At 38.8% G+C, this 16071-nt stretch overlaps 2 protein-coding genes across 2 annotated transcripts in view; both read right to left on the bottom strand.

The window, feature by feature from the left end:
- Nucleotides 4773–5573, bottom strand: LOC107633774. Its single transcript, XM_016337374.1, has one exon. The coding sequence runs from the start codon at nucleotides 5571–5573 to the stop codon at nucleotides 4773–4775; it is 801 nt and encodes a 266-aa protein (XP_016192860.1).
- The window catches only part of LOC107631303 (delta-1-pyrroline-5-carboxylate synthase), a 5789-nt gene continuing 1858 nt past the window's right edge, over nucleotides 12141–16071 (bottom strand). Inside the window, 16 exon segments of the mRNA XM_016334706.2 lie at nucleotides 12141–12511; nucleotides 12763–12833; nucleotides 12919–12985; nucleotides 13107–13175; nucleotides 13322–13472; nucleotides 13655–13730; nucleotides 13817–13920; nucleotides 14020–14116; nucleotides 14277–14363; nucleotides 14490–14576; nucleotides 14820–14909; nucleotides 15217–15294; nucleotides 15394–15558; nucleotides 15670–15827; nucleotides 15830–15964; nucleotides 16051–16071. The exon segment at nucleotides 16051–16071 is cut by the window's right edge and continues 250 nt beyond it. Coding sequence (XP_016190192.1) covers nucleotides 12433–12511; nucleotides 12763–12833; nucleotides 12919–12985; nucleotides 13107–13175; nucleotides 13322–13472; nucleotides 13655–13730; nucleotides 13817–13920; nucleotides 14020–14116; nucleotides 14277–14363; nucleotides 14490–14576; nucleotides 14820–14909; nucleotides 15217–15294; nucleotides 15394–15558; nucleotides 15670–15827; nucleotides 15830–15964; nucleotides 16051–16071 — 1535 coding nt within the window. The 3' untranslated portion in view covers nucleotides 12141–12432.

Genomic DNA, 16071 nt, shown 5'->3' with positions numbered 1-16071 from the left:
CCTTCTTGAGCTTTGGACAGTTTAGCTTGAAATGTCCAGCCTCCTTGCAGTGATGGCACGTCACCTTGCTCAAGTCGATCTTGTGTTCCTTTGAACTTGAACCCTTGTAAAACCCTTGTTCTTCATCATCCTTCTAAATCTCCTAGCAAAAAACAAAAGCTCGTCATCTGAAATACCATCACTAGACTCACTCTCTTTTGGTTCTATTTGTGACTTGAGGGCTATTCCCTTTTTCTTTGAGTTTGTGTTTGTGTGTGTGACTTCATAGGCAAGGAGTTTTCCTCTCAGCTCATCATAGGTTATGGGACTTAGGTTGTTACTTTCGGTTAGGACAGTGGCAGTGGTTTCCCATTCTTTTGTGAGGCTTCTAAGGAGTTTTCTCACCAAGGTTTGTTCTGCATAGTTTGTACCCATAGCATCAAGGTTGTTAATTATGATTGAGAATCTCTCAAACGCTTCATCAATGCTTTCTCCATCCTTCATGCTAAACATCTCGTACTCTTTTCGCAGCATATCAATCCTCGTTTCTTTGACTTGTTTAGTGCCTTCGTGTGTAACCTGGAGTTTTTCCCAGATTTCTTTGGCTGTCTTGCATCTAGACACCTTCCAGTACTCTTCAAAGCTGATAGCACAGTGAAGAAGGTTGATTGCTTTGGCATTCAGCTCTATCTTCTTCTTATCATCTTCATTCCATTCAGCTTCTTCTTTTGGAGTCACCACTCCATCAGCACTTGTTTTTGTTGGGATCTTGGGACCGTTCACAACAATCTTCCATATGTTGTAGTCAATGGATTGGATGAAAATCCTTATCCTTTCTTTCCAGTAAGAGTAGTTCTTCCCGTTGAAGAAAGGTGGCCGGTTGTTTGACTGGCCTTCAGTGAGAGTGTAGCCAACTGTGGTTGTGCCCAGGTTGTTTGCCATTGGATCTTTGCTCCAAGTGGTTAAGCTTGATTCTTGAGACCTTAGCTCTGATACCAATTGAAGGTTGTGGTAGGCTTAGAGAAGGGGGTTGAATCTATGCCTTCCTTTTAAGTTGCTGTTATGACCCTTTTAAAACAAATTTACAATTCTGATTCTGTTTGAACTCAGCAGTGGAAATTTATGAGACAATTTATTTTTGTCTCATGATTATCAGAAAACAGAACACAACAGAGAAAAAAAAAGCTAACACCAGCATATATCCTGGTTCGGTTGCCTTGTGCTATGCAACCTACGTCCAGTCTCCTCCACAACTGTGGAAGAATTTCACTATAGTTAACTGTATTACATACACCAATTTCACAAGATTGACCCAATCCTTTCACACTCAAGTTCTAACCTAACTTGACATTGGCTATGCTAATACCTAACTATTCCTCTTAGTGCTAACCCAACTAAGAAAGGGATACCTTACAGGTACAAAATACAAGACACTTAACCAACCTAAAGAAATCATAAAATAACTCTAGGCTTTTCTCTCAAGTGTTTTTCTCAGCCTTTTTCCACTCATGGCTTTTTCTTAAGCTTTCTCACACTGCCTTTTCTCACAAGAAATTACAGAAAGATAAACTTAGAAAAGTACATTACAATCAGTAAAACATGAAGGAGATTGATTTCATCAGCAGCCTCTTTGCTATGTGCAAAACCAGATTCGCAAACCTCAGCTTGAGTTCTTCAGTATTGGCCGAATGCTTCTTTGAAAGAAAGCATTATCCAAGTAGATGAACTTCTTTACAGAACACTGTTCTCACACTCTGGTTTTCTCTCCTTGCTTTCTGAATGAACAGCAAGCTTCTTTTATCTCCTTGCATGTTGCTTGGTTCTTCTTCCAAGGTCAACACCTTGAGCCTTGAGCTTCACCAACCCACTGATTCACTTTTTCTCCTTAATCCTCAGAATAGAAACTTTCCTTCTGATTTCCTCACCTTGATCGAAAGCCATAACACAACAACCATAGAGATATTCTCATGGTCAACATGATCTGAACCCTTGAGAACCAACTTGGTCCCCAAGTCTTGTTTAAGACCGTAGATACACAGCAGAGAAGAACAGAAATCCTCTTTCTCCGATTTGGTTTGGATTTGTTGAGATGACTTCTGCCTTTCAAGCTTAGTTTCTCTTTCTTGCTTCTTTGGTGACTATCTTGGTGAAGAAGCTCTTTCTCTCTTTCTCTTTCTTACTTTTCTGAAGCTGTGATTTGACTAGGACAAAAGAGAGATAAACGTTGCACTTTGAAAGAGAGAGGACTTCAATCTTACAAGAGAAGCTTTGTGGGATGGATACGGGCTTGGATTGGTTTTCTATTAAACAACCCGTTGGTGCCTTGCCTTGCTTCTTTGAAGAAATTTTGCTTGAGATGAATGACTTGGGTTTGTCTTTATTTTCACTTACCATTCAGCCCATTAGCATAAATCTTTTGTTTGATGTTGGGCTGCTGTAACACTTGTTTTTAGCCTGCATCACTTATCAAGAATAATCAAAACTAATTGGGTGATTAGCCCACTAATTAAATGTTTGTCATCATCAATTCTATTAATTAATTTCTTAACTCAACAATCTCCCCCTTGATGACAAACATAATCAAGCAATGATCAAAGGAATTTAAATTTTTAGTAAGGTTAGAAAACTTTCCTTTGATGTTTCTTGCTTTAGTGTTGCTCCCTCTTTCTTTTTCAAGATTAGCTCCCCCTGAATTTGTGCTTTCCTCTTTGTTCCTATTTTTCTTTGATCTTAAAGAGAGCACAATAAAGAGCTAAAATACATTTATCTTGGCTAAGGGATATCAGATAAGCAACATCACATAATCAGCCCAACAACAAGCTAATTATCATCAGCAAACTGATTCAGCATGTGAAATCAAGTATCCTCCCAAAATCTAGTGGTCCTGCCATCCCCTACCTCAATAGCAAGGCCATCAATCATTTTCCGCCTTACTTGTTGCTCCTTTATTTGTAGTTGGCATATGTCTCTCCATGGACCCCCTCTCACCGGTAAAGTCTGAGTAGATAGCAACTGATTTGGGTTCAGTCTATTGCATGAACACACAATCTTCTTCCACAACGGACAGTTCTCCTTTGAGAAGCGCTACCACCATTTAAACAATAAAGCAGTATTACGTACCACTACGTCACCCACTCCCAGCCCTCCTAACTTCTTTGGTGCTTGGATCATCTCCCACTTCACAAGAGCCATGCCAGGTCGTCCGTCTTCCTTCCCCCAGAAGAACCTCCGCTGCAGAGAAATGATTCTTCGTGTAACCGCATTTGGTATCTTATACAGGCTCAGGTAATAAACTGGTAGGCTGTTTATGACAGACTTGATGAGTACCAGTTTTCCAGCCTTACTTAGGACCTTCGCTTTCCATAAGCTGAGCTTCTCTTCCACCTTATCTATTACCGGCTTCCAAGTTTTTACTAGTCTCGGATTTGCTCCTAGGCTAATACCAAGATACCTCACCGGTAGAGCTGCCTCCTAGCATCCAAGCAAGTGACACATCCTACTAGTCCACTCCTAGCTACAATTCACTGGTATCAAGCTAGACTTCTCAAAGTTAATGCTAAGCCCCGACATAATCTCGAAGCACCTCAGAAGTCTCTTATAATTTGTCACTGTCTCCTCCTCTGGCGGACAGAATAATATTGTGTCATCCGCAAATTATAAATGCGATAACTCAATATCATCCCTTCCTACCAACAGTGGGGATATTCGACCGTTTCTCACTGCCTCGCCGATCATTCTATTGAGCACGTCCACGACCAAGACAAACAAGAACGGCGATAACGGGTCGCCTTGACGAGTCCCCTTTCCATTCTGAAGGCTTTCGAAGGAGACCCATTAACCAGAATAGAGATGGATGCCGACCTTATACGCTCCTTAACCCATGCCCTCCATGTACTACCGAAGCCCATCTTCTCTAAGACAGTATCAACAAAGCACCATTTAACTCTATCATAGGCTTTGTGGAAGTCCAATTTGATAATCGCTGATGCCTTTCTTTTTAGATTTAGCCAATGCACAGTTTCGCATGCAATTAATGCTCCATCATGTATCTTCCTTCCTTTTACAAAGGCACTCTGGGATTCTCCAACTAGGTCTGGCATGACACTCCTCATTCTTCGCGTCAGCAATTTGGAAATAGCCTTATAAACACAACCAACCATGCTGATTGGTCTAAGGTATTTTATCTCCTTCGCCCCAACGAATTTTGGTGCCAACGCTACCCATGTGACATTGGAGTCTGCTGGTAGTCTTGCATGCTCAAAGAAACTCATCACCGCTTTAGTGAATCCTGATCCAATCTCCCCCCAACAATTTTTAATAAAATTCATGTTGTACCCATCCTTCCCTGGCGCTTTCAAAGATTCACAGTCTCATACCGCCTCTTTCACTTCCTCTGCTGATGACATCACCTCTAAGGCTTCAGCTTCCTCCCTCTCCAGACTGTTTACTAGACCATCTCTAAAACTCACCGTTGGGGAGGCTTCTTGGTGGTACAGGCGTTTATAATAGTCTCGAATTGCCACCTTTATTCTTGCTTGATTCCTTATTAGTCTCCCATTAATCACCAATGACTCTATTCTGTTATTCCTTCTTCTTGCCGAAGCAATATTGTGAAAATATTTAGTATTTCTATCCATCTCTTTAGCATACCGAGCCCTCGACATTTGTTTTCAGTGGACATCCTGTCTCACATACCACTTCTCACAACATCTCACTAACGCCCTTCCTCTTGACTCCATTGTACCATCATGCAAACCACTACTCACCATATCATCCACCTTCTTGATCTCTTCTTAAAACTTCCTTTTCCTCTCAGATATATTCCCAAAGTGCTGCTTGTGCCATCTCCGAACTGGAACTGACAGCGCTTTCATCTTGTCTAGGAATTGTATATCTCCTAACTCCCTCCACTCGTCCTTCACTATCCTTAGAAAGCCTTCATGCGTGAACCACGAGTCCAGGCTCCGAAAAGGTCTTGGGCCATCAAACGTTCTGTTCTCTTCCATAATCAACGTGCAGTGATCTGATAATCCTCTTGGACCTCCCCTTAGTCGTGTCCCCAGATACATCTCTAACCACCCCAAGGTAATAAGGCTCTTGTCTATTCGACTGCACGAGCTCCCCCTAAACCATGTATACCTCCGATCATTCAGCGGCAAGCCAACCAGCTCCATATCATTTACCCAAGCTCTAAAGTCCTCCGCAGACGCTGATAGGGTAGTCGATTCTTTCCTTTCTTCCAAATGCATAATTTCATTGAAATCACCCAAAAAATAGAACGGCACCTGACACAACCCTGCAATATAGCTCAACTCTTTCCACACTACTATCTTCTCTGATCTCACACGTGGTCCATATACCAGACAAATAGCACAGTGAAAATTATCTTTCATCACAACCCCTTCTACACACAGCCATCTATCTCCTTTATAACAATTTGTCAATTTGAATATTGATTCATTCCATATTAGCCATAAGCCTCCTGAAGCCCCAACTGAACTTACAAACTCCCAACTAGCTCCATCTCTACCCCAAATACGCATAACATCAAACTTAGTCACCAACTCCTTTTTCGTCTCTATCAACCCTAACATTTCTAATCTATACTTATTTTTGAGATTCTTTAACATACTGAATTTTCCAGCACCACCTAAACCTCTAATATTCCAGGAGCTTATAATTATTTAACATTAATAGCACACACCTGGTTGCGAGCTTTTGGCCGACTTCTTCGTATTTTTTCTTTTTTCTTTACCTGTCGCCGCTTTAAAGCCATTGCCTCATTTTGCTCCTGCATGATTGCCATAATATCCTCCTCATCACTGCACTGAGCACCGGACTCTACAGCTAATTTCCAAGCTTCTTTGTTCTCTGCCATCTCTTCTTCCCAGCTCCGCCTTAGTTCCTCCCTGTGAGGCTCATTTTCACTCTCCAAGCTAGCCTCAGCCTCTGAACCTGCGTCTGTACGACTCTCATACTCCTTCTCTTGGCCCGTGTCGTAGGCCCCTGTCCCACCTTCCATCAATCCATTCATATCTTGCCTTCTGCATCATACCCGAACCTGCAAATGTCGTTGGTCTGAGCATTGCGGTGTGTTTCAGCTTCAGCCCCCGCTCTGTAACCAGGAACCACTGTATCTTCTTCAACCTCCATATCCGCATTTTGAACCCTTCCCTCAGCCACCTTGTTGATGACCGTTCCACTTCTCCTATGGCTAAGCCCGTTCCCTCGAGTCATAACGCCTGCCCTCATCGTCTTCCTTCCAACAGAGCCCTCAACCATCGTCTCCCGTGTGACCTCCTCAGTCGTGAGGAACTGCCCGCCATTATCCATGGATATGATCATCTCGCCGTCCTTTGTGCCATCCACCCGGTCAGGCTCATCGCCCAGAGCTTCTCTAAAATGGTGCCGTCCCTGCGGTCGAGGAGCTCCAGCTACCGCTACCTCGCGAAGATGCACGCTTCCTACCGCAGCAGCCCACGTTACATCCCCTGCCCTGATGTGTCTCGAGATCGCAACTATTGGACCGCCCGCAGCCCAGACTTGCTTCCCTTGCCGGGTCATGGACTCAAGCTCTAACTCAACCCGGTTTGAGATCCACTTAGGACCACCCCTCTCAAGGCCCAAATCAAGCTCTCTAGACAGGGGCTCCTTACCCTCCTTATTGGGCTTTGTTACTCCCAGCCCAATATTCTTACTTGTAGCCTCATCAATTTTATTTCCACAATGCTCCCCGTATTCAACTGTTACCATTTTATCCAAGTCAATCTCCTCATTAATGTCTAATGATCCCTGAGAATCCTCCGTTCCATTAGATGCCAGATAATTAGCCACACCATAATGTGAATTCAAATTCTAATTATTCCATTCATTCAAATTTACAAGTGATTTTACAAAACTACCCTTTTCAAATTCATCATTCCTGAACCTTGCCGACATGAGCTCAACCGCTAGATCCCGGTCACCAACTAGCCTTCCGCCACCATACTTCATTCCTTCGCCATTTTCCTCATGTTCCGTCTCTTCAGCATGTAATGCTTGTCTGTCCCCTAATTCCCGGTAGCTCTCCTAAAAGCACTCCTCCCGATATACCTCTCCTCTCACTTCTCTTACGAGGACGTCAAATCCGCTTGTACCTATTGTAATGTGAATCCTGTCGTTAATCATATCAAAGACACACGTATCAATCAGAACTCGACCAACGCTGAAGGATCTACACGACTCCATTAAGTTATCAATCTGAACCACCTCTCCCCATTGCTCCCCTATCATGCGAAAGGAGTCTCGTGACCATGCACGCAATGAAACTCCATAGCATTCCAACCAAACTCTTCTAGATTCACTTTTCTCCGTCTCATCCCATCTCCATACCATAGGGAACAGCCTTAATAAATCATTCATTCAAAATGTGTACGCTTCTTCAGCGCTCAGCATAGTGTCAAAGGTTATCATAGCTTTATAAGCTCCCAGCTCCCTTACTTGTGTTACTCCCGTCCATTCCCTGTGAATCTTTTCCTAGAGGGCGTTGAACTTGATCGTCTTCTTTGTACCTCCCACGATACTTCTTTGCAACCAGACAACATTCTCGTCCGATATCGGAACTTCTATTTTTTTTTACCTTATGTTGTATTGTGGATCCTTGATGAGTGAATCACTCGGATTCAATGCCTCTCTTACTTCAACTGCCCTTACGTTTGTATTCGTTGGATCACTTCTTCCTGCTCCTTGTCTTGCAGTTTCAGTAACCTCCTTACCGTTCTTGTTCCTACCATTCCTAAATTGCATTACATCTTCCCTTCTATATTTCACTTCTCCTACAAATAGTCTTCTACCTCGTAGAACCCACCTGTTCATATCCGTAACAGCCTTCAAAGCTCCTCCTTTCGTTGTATACCGTATGAAAGCAAAAAGGTAGATTCGGCCATTTTTAGTCTTTCGTGACAGATATATATCGATGATTTGACCTGTCTATTTGAACATGTTGAAGAGCTCCCGTTTTGATATATCCTCCGGTAGATTGTCGACGAAAACCGAGAAGGAATCAAGTTCTAATTGTTGAAACTCTTCTTTATTCCAAATCCTATGATATCTCTCTCACTCTCTCTCTCTCGTGTGAGAAGCATTTTTTTTAAAGGAACCTTTCTTGGATTAATCTAAATATTAGGGGACATGACATAATAATTATATTATATATGATCTGTTCGTTATAATTCAGTTGAAAACTATTACTGATAATTAAATTTGGATTACAAACGGCTTTATATAATGTTATAAGTCAATATGAATTTAACGATCAAATTATTTTATTATAACTTAATTCTCATTGACGGCCAACTAAACTGAATAATCATCGAATTTATTCTCAACCCACTTATAAAAATTAAAAAGGGTTCTAAGAACAAAAAATAGTGTGTATTTTTTATAAAAAAGTAATATCAAAATTCACTTATATTGACTTGATCGTCAAGTATCTTATGCACATACCTACATTCTTTATTCTTGGTGATTCGAGTTATATCTCAATATCTCATCTGGTGGAAAATAAGATCATCTCAAATATCTATACAAGATCAATATGAATGAATAATTTCCCTTGCTTGACATGCTTTGACGGCAAAGCAAATGAAGCTAATAAAATTGTGAAAGAATAGGAAAATAAAAGAATTGTGAAAGAAAAAGATGAAAAAATTTTATTGATTGTTGATTGAATAAATTGTAAACTATGAAGGTAAAATTAAGTATATATAGAGTATTGGCCTATGAAAGATAAAAGTAGATAAAGATAACTATAAGATAAGATAAAGACTAAATTATCATTTAATTTGTGTATTCTGTTGGGCTGAATTTGTGGGCTGTGAGACGTCTTTATTGTTGTCATGGGCTAAGGTAGAAGAGTGGTTTAATACGCCCCCGCAAGCTAGAGGATGAAAGATGTCAAGAACACTAAGCTTATTCAGATTAAGATGGAATGGTTGAGGAGACAAAGGCTTGGTGAAAATGTCAGCTAGTTGCCCAGAAGAGGGAATTGGGAGAAGTTTCATCACTCCAGCTTGAGCTTTTTGTCGAACCAAGTGACAATCAACCTCTAAATGTTTGGTTCGTTCATGAAAAATCGGGTTAGCAGCAATATGAAGAGCACTCTGATTATCACAATATAAAACTGGTGGGCGGATAGGAGAGATGCATAAAAATTGTAACACATTTAGTATCCATTGAAGTTCACAAGTTGTGTTGGCAAGTGCACGATATTCTTCTTCCGTGGAAGAGCAGGCAACGGTGGTTTGTTTCTTAGTCTTCCAAGAGACTAAAGAACTGCCTAAGAAGAAACAATAACCTGTTAAAGATCGCCGAGTGTCAGGACATCCGGCCCAATCAGAGTCACTGAAGCCGAGAAGCTGAATTTCTGATTCCCTTGGAAAGAAAAGTCCTTTGCCGGGACTAGTTTTCAGATATCGTAACACATGCTTGGCAGCTTGAAGATGAGATTCAGTAGGAGATGCCATGAATTGACTTAATTGTTGAGTGGCATACATGATGTCCGGTCGAGTAGTGGTGAGATAGATGAGACGGCCAACCAAACGACGATATACAAAAGGGTCGGATAGCAATGGACTTTTGTCTTGATATAGTCTTGTGGTACTATCCATTGGAATAGAGGCAGGTTTAGCACCTAATAAACCAGAATCATCCAAAAGATCAAGACAATATTTTCTCTGAGATAAGCAAATTCTCTTCTCTGATTGAGCAACTTCAATACCCAAAAAATATTTTAATGGGCCCAAGTCTTTAATTCGGAAGTGTTGGTGTAAAATAGACTTAATGGCAGCAAGTTTAGAAATGGAATTACCAGTGAGAACAATGTCGTCAACATAGACTAAAAGGATAGAAATTTGATCACCAATGAATTTGACAAATAAACTATAATCAGATGAGGTCTGCTGATATCCACGAGATAGCAAAAGATGAGAAAGTTTGTCATACCACATACGACTAGATTGTCGTAAACCATACAGTGACTTTAGTAGCTTACAGCATTGATTCGGTTGAGGAGATATAAATCCGGGTGGCAGAGTCATATAAACATCCTCAGAAAGATCCCCATGTAAGAAAGCGTTATTGACATCCAACTGATGTATAGGCCAATGCTTCATAGAGGCCAATGCCAAAACTAATCTGATAGTGGCAGGCTTGACAGATGAGAAGGTGATGGTGGACTGGTGTCTAGTGTTGAAAGTGATTCGGTGGTCATGGGTTCAACTTGGTTAGGAAACGATAGTGAGGAAGAAGGAGAGGTTGTTGGAGAAAATAAAGAACTAGGTGGAGTTGGGTCAATAGGTATAGGTGAGGGTTCAACTGGAAGACTAACTGAATCTTGTTTTTGAGAAGGTGTGTTTAGCAATATTGGGCTGGGTGTCTGGAATTGGACATTTTTTGTGACTAAGGGCAAGATCTTTTCATAAAAAATCACATTTCTAGAAATCTCAATTCTTTTATCTTCTAAAACATAAACAATATACCCTTTAAAACCAGATTGAAAGCCAATAAATACAGCATTTTTGGCTCTTGGATCAAATTTTGATCTATTTGCCATTTGGGTAGAAACAAAACATAAGCATCCAAAAACTTTAATGTCATGATAATTTGGTGGATGATTGAATAAAATCTCAAATAGTGTTTTAAAATTAATTGCGGATGATGGAACTCTATTAAGTAAATAAACAGCATGTCTAACAGCATAAGACCAAAAAGATGATGGTAAATTAGATTAAAACATAAGAGCACGAGCTATATTCAAAATATGTTGATGCTTGCGTTCTATCCTTCCATTTTGTTGAGGAGTTTCAACACAACTACATTGATGAATAATGCCCTTTGAAGCATAAAAATCAGGTAAAATAAATTATGGTCCATTATCGGAACGAATAGTTTTGACTTTGGAGTTGAATTGTGTTTCAATTAAAGTAATAAAATTTTTTATTTGATTCTGTACTTCTCCTTTTGATTTTAATAAAGTAACCCATGTAAAGCGGCTAAAATCATCAACAATAGTAAAAAAATATTTATGATTATGAATAGAATTTTGTCGAAACGGACCCCAAATATCAAAGTGTAATAAATCAAAACTTGCATTGGCTTTGTTAAAACTTTGAGAAAATAAAAGTTTCTTTTGTTTAGAAAGATGACAAATATCACAAGCCTCATCATGATGCATAGAGATAAAAGGAAATTGTTTATGTAAATGATTAAGTCTTTGCCCAGAAAGGTGTCCTAAACGAAAATGCCATATATTGGAAGGTGTAATGGGTGGAGAATGGATGAAATTTATGGAGTGTGTAGTGGATGAATTTTTACCGAAATTGGGTTCAAAGACATATAATCCCTCTCTCATTCTGACCAAATCAATCGTTCCCAAATTGTTGCTCTGTAGAGAAGCTCAAGTTGATTTGAAGGACGAGCTTCTTCATTGAAAGGAAGTGCCATGAAAGAAAAGTGTTGGGCTGACGAAAGGTCCAAAAGAGACTCCGGATGAAGTTGCTGGTGTGCCCTTTCTCCTTGATCCATGGATGTCAACAGAGCTCAAGAGGAGCTCTGATACCATAATAAAATTGTGAAAGAATAGGAAAATAAAAGAACTGTGAAAGAAAAAGATGAAGAAATTTTATTGATTGTTGATTGAATAAATTGTAAACTATGAAGGTAAAATTAAGTATATATAGAGTATTGGCCTATGAAAGATAAAAGTAGATAAAGATAAGATATAGATAAAGATAAAGATAACTATAAAATAAGATAAAGACTAAATTATCATTTAATTTGTGTATTCTGTTGGGCTGAATTTGTGGGTCGTGAAACGTCTTTATTGTTGTCATGGGCTAAGGTAGAAGAGTGATTTAATAGAAGCTTTATGCTATTATTTAAACAAAAACAACAAAACTTTATCCTACCAAATGGAGTCGACGATATAGATCAAACATCAAACAATGCCAACTATTTATACTTATGAAAAGATGTTCAGATCCGTGACGGATTAGTTCACGGATTAGTTCTTATTTTGTCAGGTTGGAAAATACCGTGGATAGCAAAAAATAAAAATAAAAGTTTTGATTTAATCCACTTCGCTCTTTCCCCCTCTTTTCTATCCTATTACAAACCAAACCTTCAAGAGCAATAAAATCATCTTTTTTATTTGCATTAACAAACAGAGCTATTATCATGTCACTTGAAAATAATAAGAATAAAAAGAATCCTAAACAAAGAACATAAATTTCCTAACAATGCGTATACAACATAACACAATGAACGGATAAGCAACAATACATAACACAGATATCCCGCCCTCCCTCCCTCTATTGAATTATACAATTTCTGCCACACTCTAAAGGACAACCCAATCGCCTCCAAGCATCCTATCCCTTCTTGAGAATGATGTGAATTTGTAGCTACAACTACAAATCAAGTAGCAGTAAGGTCTCTATGAGTGTAACTAACTGCTTTGTCACCATCAACTATTTGTCCACTCCCTTTTAGAATCCTGCACAACCAAATTAATAGTTCCAGTATCAGTTATGATCTTGTATAAGCCTATCAGGTATGTTTGTTATATATTCATAGCTGATAAATCTACTTCCCAATTTTCTGCACCTTCCCTAAGTTTTAGTTCATGTCCTTGAAATTGATCATACTAACTAAATAAGAGGGTAACTGAGTGAATGCAATTGCTAGTTGTAAAGAAACTATAATCTTTTTTACTCCATAAGTATTATATTGATCATCAATTCATACCATCTGGTTGTTAACAAGCCATCAACTCCTACAGGGCCCCGAGCATGAATCCTGCTTGTACTTATTCCAACCTATCGATACATGAAAGAATTATGCATTGTTCAAATCAGCAAACTTAGTGTCAGAGATTATTCAAAGAATAGAAACAATATGAACCTCTGCGCCTAATCCAAATCGCGCCCCATCACTGAATCTTGTACTAGCATTGTGAAAAACAGCAGCACTGCCAATATATAGCAAAAATTATTTGCAAGATACTTATTACGAAACTACACATAATAATGGCATACAGCAAAGTAGATAACTTGAAAGGAAAAGCAAAATACAGATGTTCCAAATATTACCTGTCAACTTGGTGTAGAAAAGCATCAGCCACTTCATGATCTTCCGCGACGATGGAATCAGTATGCGCACTGCCACAACGGAGAAATTGCAACAAAATTTTCATGTAAGCTCACTGAATTACCACAGATCTAATTTGAAGTGGAACAGAGGGAAAATACACAGAAATAAATTATGATTCAACATGTTTCTTATCAAGAAATAAGGGGTAACATGCCTTCCATAAAGATTTATATGGTCAATAGCTGCATACACATCATCCACAATTTCAATAGTGCAGGCCAACGAACTGTACTCATGATGAAACGATCGTGCCTGTGGAATATTTAACAGAGAGCTTGCCTTGGGTCCTCCATATAATGTAACACCTGCATAAATTTTACATCATTTAGCCATTCCAGAGACAATTATGAATCACAAAATACACTTGGCAGTTGGAATGATTGCAATTAAATGGACTTGAAGAAACCACCCTTTAAATTTACAGAAAAAATAGTCAGTCATATAATTTAGCAGTCTAATAAAATGAAATATTCGCTTGAGGTCCTACCTTCTGTTCGCAAGTCAACAATAATATCATTGAGCCAATTTTTATCTGCTAAGTCCTTGTGAACAAGAAGTGTTTCCTAAAAGTTCAAATCAAACAGTGACAAATGAGAAAGAAAAATAGGTGGCAAATCAAGTTTGCATCATCCTCCAATACACAAATTACCATGGCATTACAGCCTGCTGGATAATCTATTTTTGCATCCAGAACAATCCGCCTTGCCATCTCCAAGTTAGCAGATTTATCAATATAGACATGACAAATTCCATCTGGTTGGCAATGACGAGGGTTTATTATGATAATCTCTTGAATTCTTTACGCCTACCAGAATCAGGAATTTGCTTGCATATCAAGTAGAAAGTCCTTACCAGCATGACCTAGAACAGGAATTTTAGTGGAACTCTTTATCTGAGAAACAAGTTGGTTGCTGCCTCTAGGAATCACCAGATCAATTACATCATCCAGCTGAAAGATAAACAGAGTGCAAGTTGCCAATTCCAATTTTAGATAATATTGCCAATCTTTACAGTAAGCCGCCTTCTTTTTTCTTTTTCTTTTTTTTTTTTAAAATACAGTAAGCAAGTGTATAAGGAAACTCAGAAATTAATCTCTATTGTGTACTTGCCTTAAGTAGCTCTGGGATCTCTGCTCTTGTTGTAACGAGTCCAATAAGTTTTCCGCCAACAGTATCAGGTATGGCCTCAGTAATTACCTGCAGTGTCAAAGATGTTAAATTACGGGGTAAAAAAAGGAAAAGAAAAGAAAAGAGAACTGTCAAACAAAATAGAAAGTTTAAACTAAAATAATTTGCAATAATCATTTAAATTTGAAACCAAACTTTGTGTAAAATTGCATTTGATCGCTTAGCCTCCTTGCCTCCTTTCAAGAGAAGCCCGTTACCACTCCGGATTGCCAAAGAAGCTATCTGCTCGGGTGAGGCCAGCAGCTTAGAATATGCATAAAATAACATAAAATCTAGAAACTGCTTAAATCTAAACAAGTTCAGATGATAAAGAAAGTCCTGGTTGCCACTTATGTAATCGTTTTAACAGCCCACTAAACAGGAATGACACATAATAACAGCCATGACCAATTGAAAGCGACAACGATTAAGTAGGTTCTACGAGAAAGTTGGGAGAAAAATTGAAAAAAAAAATGTTCAATTCACCTGTACAAGTGCATCAGGGCGAGATTCAAAAACAATTAAGAGAACTCCTATAGGAGATGATGTCTTCTCTAAAATTAGCCCATCTGCAAGCTAAAAGGCAAACAGAAGTTTTAAGAACTCAGACAGACCATAAATAATTAACTATCATTAAAATTTTGAACAATCAATGGTATCCATGAAAAACTTGGTCTAAAAATCAAAGCAGTGTCCTTTATGACCAAGCAAAAATCACGTTCACATGATTTGGATATCTGCCTTACACAACTGCAAATAAAACCGGAAACTCTAACAATTACAATAAGTCGAAGGCAACTGGTTCTACTCAGAGTGACCTTGGAAGAATAATCACATTCACAATAGCCAGTAATGTACATTTCCAGAATAGAGTTGTCATTACCTCGGTTCGTTTTAACACTCGACCAATTGGATCGTCCATGTTTGCAATAGTTCGCATGTTGTTTGCAAGGCTTGTAATCTGTTAGTTAACATATTTATCATCAGGAATTGTAGTTTGCTAAGATTCAAATAATTATACAGTATTTAAATAATTTTTTCTTTAGTTGAATTGTCTTGCCTTCCCAGGTTTTAAGACCAGCCTAGCAACCAAGGATTTCTCATATCCTGCTTCTTGTGCAGCAGCAACATCAGCTTCATTTTCAGTCCTGATTTCCTTTTCATTTGCTTCCAAGGCATCAGCTATATTTAACATAATTTGTTTCCTCTCCTCTGAAGGTAAGGCCTGTAAAGTAAGATCATTAGATTATAATGCTGAACTGGGAACGGTACACTAAATCTAGTAATATCCATGATTTATCACACATTTCGCTGAATGTGAAGATAAAAACGAAACCTGAAGTCGTCTGGAACAGTCCCGAGCTGCAACTGCCATTTCCCGTGCATCCACCTCTTTAACTGGTGCCCACTTATGTGCATCTTTATGGAAGAGTGTTCCAATACGTTGTCCTTGGAGAACTTTAATGATATTTTCTGCCGCATACCCACTGAAAAGATAAAAAAGGTAGCAGAATCAAGGAAAAACAAAATTCCAAAGATGAGAATAAAACAGAGTAGGTATTAAGTAGCTAATACAATAGATTTCTTATTGTTTCTATTGTTTGAAAAATTAGTGTGTTCACAAGTCATGACTTCGATAAAATATTCTTACTGAAATGGTATTATTGAAAATTGCCTATTGCCTTCAACAATGATACTTTCAAAAAATAAAATAAACGAAACAGAAATAGTGTACCTG

Source organism: Arachis ipaensis, chromosome B03 (assembly GCF_000816755.2).
Source record: "Arachis ipaensis cultivar K30076 chromosome B03, Araip1.1, whole genome shotgun sequence".
Classification (NCBI taxonomy): domain Eukaryota; kingdom Viridiplantae; phylum Streptophyta; class Magnoliopsida; order Fabales; family Fabaceae; genus Arachis; species Arachis ipaensis.
The sequence above is the reverse complement of the archived record's forward strand: the minus strand, read 5'-3'. Positions and strand labels throughout refer to the sequence as shown.

Coding starts and splice junctions, on each gene's coding strand:
- LOC107633774 (XM_016337374.1), bottom strand. CDS start 5,573: ATGTTAGGGTTGATAGAGACGAAAAAGGAGTTGGTGACTAAGTTTGAT.